This window comes from Manduca sexta, chromosome 28 (assembly GCF_014839805.1).
Source record: "Manduca sexta isolate Smith_Timp_Sample1 chromosome 28, JHU_Msex_v1.0, whole genome shotgun sequence".
NCBI lineage: Eukaryota > Metazoa > Arthropoda > Insecta > Lepidoptera > Sphingidae > Manduca > Manduca sexta.
In genome coordinates, this window is record NC_051142.1 from 18,855,416 (window position 1) to 18,862,690 (window position 7,275).

The following is a 7,275-nucleotide window of genomic DNA, read 5'->3' on the forward strand; positions in this document are numbered from 1 at the left end:
CCCCAGATTGAGAATTCTAGAACTATCGGCTTAGTCTTTTCACTTTCGTTTTCACGTTTACTTTGTATAATTTTTACAAAAGTATATAGACTCAAATCCAATCCTCCCACAAGTACGTAGCCAAAAGAGCATAATATTATTTTTTGTTTTAGATTCTAAATATATTCAAATGCACAAAAAAACAATAATGAAGTAATTAATTAATCATTAATTTGCGGTTGTTCCATTTAGTTTAGACATTTCTTAAGACTGATTCATTGTGATAACCTTGATTAATTTTTTGCCCGCAACCGAAAGACCATATAAGTTCCAGTTTCCGGTATATGTTCCCTTTACACTCAGTCGCCTTTACTGTAACTACATTATCAAATTGTCAGACTCTATTTAAGAATTAAGATGAGATAAAAAACTAATTAATTTTATCTAAGAATGCATATCAAAGATAACTATAACCTGCATCTCGTAATTAAATAATTTCAAATTAACGGCCCTTGACCACAGCATAGATAAAAGATTTTAAAGATAAAACTATTGCCGATAAAGTATTTTGACTATAGTATAAAAAGGTTTAAAATTAGAATGTCCGACATATTATGTTTTAGTATAACAGGTGGTGAAGTCTACAGAAAAAAAATGAAAAGCTTTATGGTAAGTAATTTGAATATCCAATATTGTTTATTATAACGTTTAAAAACTAATCTAATTGCAATAATTTTAGAATTTTTTAGGGTAAATGTAAATATTTTTTAATATTCTAATTTTTAATAATTAGCAATAACGTTAAATAATGATCTTTATATTTTATTTAAAGGGTGCGAAATAACTTAATATAACAGCCAATTCTTGGGGATTTAATGACGCCCTGAAGAAAAACTAACGGTTTTGTTTATCGTGTTCGGTCAATTCACTCTTACATGAAAAATATTTTCTACAAACTAGAAAAAATAATAAGTATTTAATGTTTTCTGTTTTGCAGTTAATAATTCTTCTATTTGGACTACATTATGGAAACGCACAGCGTAATTTTCAGGTAACGTCAATGTTCGTATTCAACATCGCAAAATACTCTTGTTTTTGTTATTGCTTCTAAGTATAAAAAAGAACATCTCCGCAAATTAAGCTAAAATTACATATTATTATTAGTAATTATAATATAATTTTATTAATTAGTCGTTACACTAATCGATAAGCAATTAATTATGACGGGATTTATCTAGTTTATAAGCGTAATTGAAGTAACCTTCAGAGTTCCGACTAAGAAATATTAGTGGAGTTCACGCTACACACTCTACCACTCTAATAATTAAAGAAACTATTTTATTTATTCCATTAATCATATTTTTACAGGAAATCCCAGAGGCACCCAGATTACCCGACTTGGACTACGACAGCCTGCCAGAATTTATTAGAAAGTATTTACCAACAGAGAAACCAGTAAGTTAAAAATATGCTAAATTTGGTGGTAGGTGTGTGGAAGTGGCAGAGGGTTCGTGTAATCCGATTCCTACTGGCTTCTCTTTATGTAGAATATGTATAGAATCTAATTATCATCAGAATGATTTGCACATTATATTTATGCATATTAGTACCTATATGTTGTGTTGGGTTCCTTTTTGGAAAATTTCACCTTTCGCCACTGGAGTGTGGTCATGATATTTCTAGTCCTTTTGGACTTGACCACCATACGCATTACGATTAAAAATGGACGAAAATCCTTTTGGATCTGTCTGAGTATATTTAGTAAGACCGATGGAATTAAACCTATTACACAGATTCCACTAGCTGAAAACAAAATGCGACTCGTCAGCATAAGCTAAGATGGTTTCTTTTCCACGAGTAGAGCACAATACATTGCCAACACCATTCCAGTATTTATAGGAATATCTTATTTATTTCGTTTATAGGAGTCAAGGATAAAGCTTAATCAACCTAAGAAGGCAGTTCCAAGAACGTATGGTATGAAGCTGAATAATGGTCAAGGAGTTGTTTGGGATGTAAGTAAATATACCGAAAGTGAATCAGTCCTGATGCTAACCTTATACACAAGTCTAGGGATATGACAATTAATATTAATGTTTCAATATTTCAATCCAAAGTATCTCACGTACTTTATTAAATTACTTATAAAATTAATGTCGGACCAAGATATGGAACTCAGAGTCTCACAAATATAACATCTATTATTCGTACATAAGATAACGTCTTTTTTACCATAAGGGTAAACTATATAGATTTCATCAAGCTCATATTCTTGTGAAGTGAGAGGGAGCAAACTTATTATCTTTTGAATATGAAACACACTTTATAAATTTCCCTAGCGAATGACAATAGAAACTCGACCCTAATGTAAATAATTGTTTTCTTCTAGGATCTATTGCCAGCGAGAATGTCGTACCATGTCGGTGACAAGGTAAGCAGTATATTAGAATAAATTATGAATTGCGATATACATGATAGCAGTGGTGAAGGGTCAATAAAACCCGATTCCTGTCGACTTCCCTTTATATAGAAATTATCTAGAATCTCATTGTCATTAGAACGGTTTGCAGACTGTATCCATGCCTATTAATACCTTTATAATATGGCTTCTTTTACCTGTGGGTTTCTCTTCGGAAAATGTTACCTTTCGTCACTGCATGTCATGCTATATTTTCAATGTCATAGGCCAGCGAACGAGCATGTTAGTGATCTGAAGTTAAATGATCTTCACTGCTTATAAACATTTAACCTGAAGAATTATAGGTGTGCTACCGGCCTAAAGAAAATGATAAGAGAATACAACAACAATAATTTTCAGGACACTGGACGACACAGTGAAAAAGACATCGATGATATAATAGACGAAATGATAAACAAAATAGATAAACAAACACCAAAACCAGACACCAATGGTATTGAAGTTACAACATACCCGTCTGAGAAGACAACGCCACAAACAGAAAAATATTTCAAAACTACTGAGGCGCCAAAAAGTACTGCAAAACCAGAAAAAGAAACAAGTGAAAAAGAGTTATTAAATAAAATTGGAAGTAAACTAGATGATATTATAATCAAAGATGTGAATAAGTTAATTAAATTACCACATGAAGGTAACGGAACTAGTGAAGACAATGAATCTAACAGTGAAAAAGATTTAGCAAAGACTAAAATTACGGTAAGATAATATTATAATTTTGTCACTAAATTCAAACGTTATTATTTTACTAAGATTTAATGAACACATCATTCCAGTTGCAAAGTCCTGGGTGTTCGTGCCCTTTGACCAAAGTTTTACACATATTATTGGCAACTAACATTATTTTCTGCCATTCATTTTACATCAAATCATGGATATTATTTTCACTGATTAATTTGATAAATATATTTTTTATAAAAAAAAATCTATATTACTATTTCAGGAAAAACCATCGCGTGACGAGCAGAAACCAGCTTTGCCACAAATTTTAGAACTTTTGATTCAAAATGTAAGTAATTTACCTTTCCTGAGGGAGTCTTTAATATCCATTTAATAAAAAAAAATCGGTATATCAAGCACATACAAAGCCCATCGAAGGCACTAATTGTCTGGTAGTAAAAAACCCAAGAGAACAGATGACACAATCTACTCTTGCCCTAGGTATTATAAAATACATACTTGAACGGATTGAATATGTACAATTATGATTTTTTGTATAGGATGAGCTGTGGCAATGGCTGAGTGAAACTATTGCTAAATACTTGGAAATCCTTATAGCGGTAAGCAGAAATCCTACTTAATACTAATATTATGAATATGAAACTGGTAAAGATGTTAAGACTTTTATCCGTAGTTAAAACATATGAAAATATATAGATGGTATCTAGTGCAGATAAAAGTTCCGGATAAGCTATTTTTATTCTACAAAATGAACGATTGAACCTTGTTCCAAATAAAACTTATAATCTAGCAGTCATAAGTAACTGCTACATTTATTCTAATACAACCGCCTCTTCCCCTTGTTTAAGAAATTTTTTTTAAGCAATCTTGTTTATTATATGGATTTTAAGCAATGCGTTGCTATCGCAAGAGTGTTTCTAATAAGAATTCTTTTTTAGCGTATCGGTGCTGTAGTACAAGAAGAAGTAGAATTGTTGATTCAAGAATATTTCGAATCGCACGATTGCGCGTGTAAAGCAAACAATAATTCTAGGCACGATACCAACGGAAAAGGCGATAAAAAACATGAGTTAGACAAAAAAGAAGAGCAGAAAAATACTACTGGTATAGCCAAACTATCCCCAAATCCTGAAGATTTGGACAACAAAGGAGAAACGCAGAAGAATGACAGTAATGTAAATAAAGAAATAAAAGATTCCGACAATAATAATGTGACTGTTGATGATAATATTTCCAAACATAATAAAGACAAACACCCTGAATCAAACAAAGGGGATAATAAAACTGAAAAAGTGCATGAAAAAACCATAATATATGGTAATTCCGTTGGAAATGAGAGAGTGACTAATGTGTTCATATTTCATATGAATTCCGACGACAAACCCTCTATAAGTAGCGAGAATGGTACTGGTTCGTATACTATTAATTTTGATAAGAACCCTGCAAGCATAAATGATAAAAATAAACCAAATCAAGATAATTCAGAAACAGAAACCGTTAATACAGAAAGCACAAAAGTTCCAGATAGTACTAAAGAAAATAACAAAGTGACTACAGAAAGTCCTACAGAAACAACAAAAGACCACGTTTCTGAAGATACCGATTTAACTACAAAAATGACAGGAGATAAGGAAGAAGACGTCTCTAAAGAATTGACAACTGAAGCTATTACTCCTGAAAAAGAAGTTGATTCAGAAGACACAAAAGATATTAATAATAAAGACGAAGAAAAAGAGAGTGCAGAAGTTAAAGAAGAAGAAATTACAACAAAAAATGATACAGGGGTAGCTGATGAGGCTGAGAAATGTGTCAAAGATGAGAAATTATGATGAATGTTCAGAATATTATGATGGTTTAAACACAACAGAATTTAATTTATAAAGAAGGTTTAGTAAATACGCCTGTGGTCTTCTAACCATTGAAGTAACTTACTATATATCATATTTAACCCCCCCAAAGATGGCCATGGTAATTAATTTTTCAGGACCAAATAACATGAAACCTAGACGTAACAACGAATTGTAAATATCTAGTATGTAATAAAAAATATTTTAAAATATATTATGGCATTTATTTCTTCATATCGTAAAACAGTGCTCAAAACACGGTATAAATAAAAAAATTATGTCTTCATACTTTAAAGAAACAATAAGCGATAGCCAAATGTCAAAGAGTTATAGACTACCAAACCAGTTTACAGCAAGAACAGGTTGACTTGATATAGTCGATACCGTTGGCAAGAGAATCGAGTAAATTATTTTAATTCCACTTCGTAGAAACTGATGTAACGTAATCATTCCGTCAGTGAAGTTGCAAGAAGCCAAAAACTTACCTCGTCCAAGTTTCATCCCTTTTTTGTTTTTCGGTAGCAACCGAAATTTATTGGTCACTCACAAAAATACTGCCATAGATTAAAATATCTATGGACGCTGACTAACAGCCGCAAGGGTAATTAAAAAATCATTAAAATTAACACAATCTTTATTACTACAAACACTAAGTAACAATTTCGGATTTTATGGCACGAACACAGAAAAATAATTCGTTTCTCAGACTTCACGCATTATATTAATCGTTTTAACTGCAAATATTGCCAGTCGCATTATCTATAATCCCGCCATGTTGGAAACCGCATTCCATATTCAAACTGACATAGTTGCAATTTAAACCAATAGATGGCAGTAATGTGAATTAATTCTTATTTTAAGCTTAGTGTAGTAAAAACCAATCGGGGCAGTCGTTTTTTTATTTTTAATGAAGACATTTCAACACTTTTTTTTATAAAAATAATAATTTTGAAATCTCGACTGACAAATGGTTTCCACTCTATACTTAAATAAATTAATATATAATCGAGTAACTAATTTTCCATATAGCATATAAATATTAAAACAAATGTGTTCATAAAGCGATTCAGTATGCTAAAATTTTAAGAAAAATATGCCTCTCATATTATAGCGCACCAAAATGTGTCCAAAGTGCTTTTCAATCCGTGAGTGGTGCACGTGGTAAGGTATATTTAGTTTGACATTTCGTTGGCTTAGGGCAACAGGGTTCTATGTGGCAATGTAGTCAATAATCAGATAGAACCTTGTCGATTTCCTCTGTAGATAGCAGAAAAAACCGCTTTGTAGAAGTGTTTTGTGGCACAATATCGCATTTTGTTCTTCTACCCGCAGCGGCAGCACGTGCAAAGGCCACAAATTAATTGAATAAGAATTAGCATTGTAAGGGCTTATAACAATTGGGATTACAAATTTTATTTTTTTGTTACTAAAAATATATGCATATCTAAATAGCTTATTCTAACAATTAATTAAAATATAAATATTTCACAATCCAAGTATAATATTTGCGCGTAAATTTTTTTTCAAGTTTCAAAATATATATTTATAAATATTTGTTTTTTTTTTATATATGATAGAATATTTTTATGTACAGGTTGTTTCTTTAACGGCATAAAACTTTAATGCAATAAAAACTTTGATGTCAAGTAATGGAAATTTATTGTGATCTGTATAAGTGGGACTAGTGTAATATTCACATTAATTTAGCCCCCTATAGCATTAAAATGTCAGCCATTATTTAAAACAACCTGTTTTTATCCATAACTTTAAACTTAATAGTAATAGTAACTCTTTTATAGCTTAAATTATTGCTTAGAGTTTGTCATAACTATTTTCTTCAACATTGACACATAATGTTCTCCAGTGTGGGGACTGTAAATAGTTTCACATTATTTCATTGATAAAAATTCTATAAATTCATAGTTTTAAAAATCTTAAACGTACGAAAAAATCCCAAAAAAAACATTACCTGCTTTTTACATAACTGCATAGTTTATTATTTCAAATTGAACAAAGATCTCACTGTAGATTAAAATATCAAAGCAGATACGTATAATAAATGTTATATCATAGAAAAGTACATAAATATTAAAATACTGCAGTAAAAAAATAATTATAAAATAATAAGTAAATAATCGAAATTTAAAATAAATTCGTTATTATTTCGTAAATTCGTTAAACAAGTGAAAATAAAAACAAAATTTAATTCGTCTCACATAACATATTTGATTTAATAAAATAAAATCACTGATTATATTCTGTATGCTATGATTTATATTTTTAATTTATCAT

General features: G+C 30.5%; 1 protein-coding gene across 1 annotated transcript; it reads left to right on the plus strand.

Moving 5' to 3' along the window:
* The first annotated feature begins 30 nt into the window (after positions 1–30).
* Positions 31–5,193, plus strand: LOC115446420 (myb-like protein X). The gene is made up of 9 exons (XM_030173077.2): positions 31–648; positions 977–1,030; positions 1,348–1,434; positions 1,905–1,994; positions 2,369–2,410; positions 2,798–3,154; positions 3,399–3,464; positions 3,676–3,735; positions 4,075–5,193. The coding sequence occupies exons 1-9, from the start codon at positions 580–582 to the stop codon at positions 4,963–4,965; spliced, it is 1,716 nt and encodes a 571-aa protein (XP_030028937.2). The 5' UTR covers positions 31–579; the 3' UTR covers positions 4,966–5,193.
* The last annotated feature ends 2,082 nt before the right edge of the window (positions 5,194–7,275 follow it).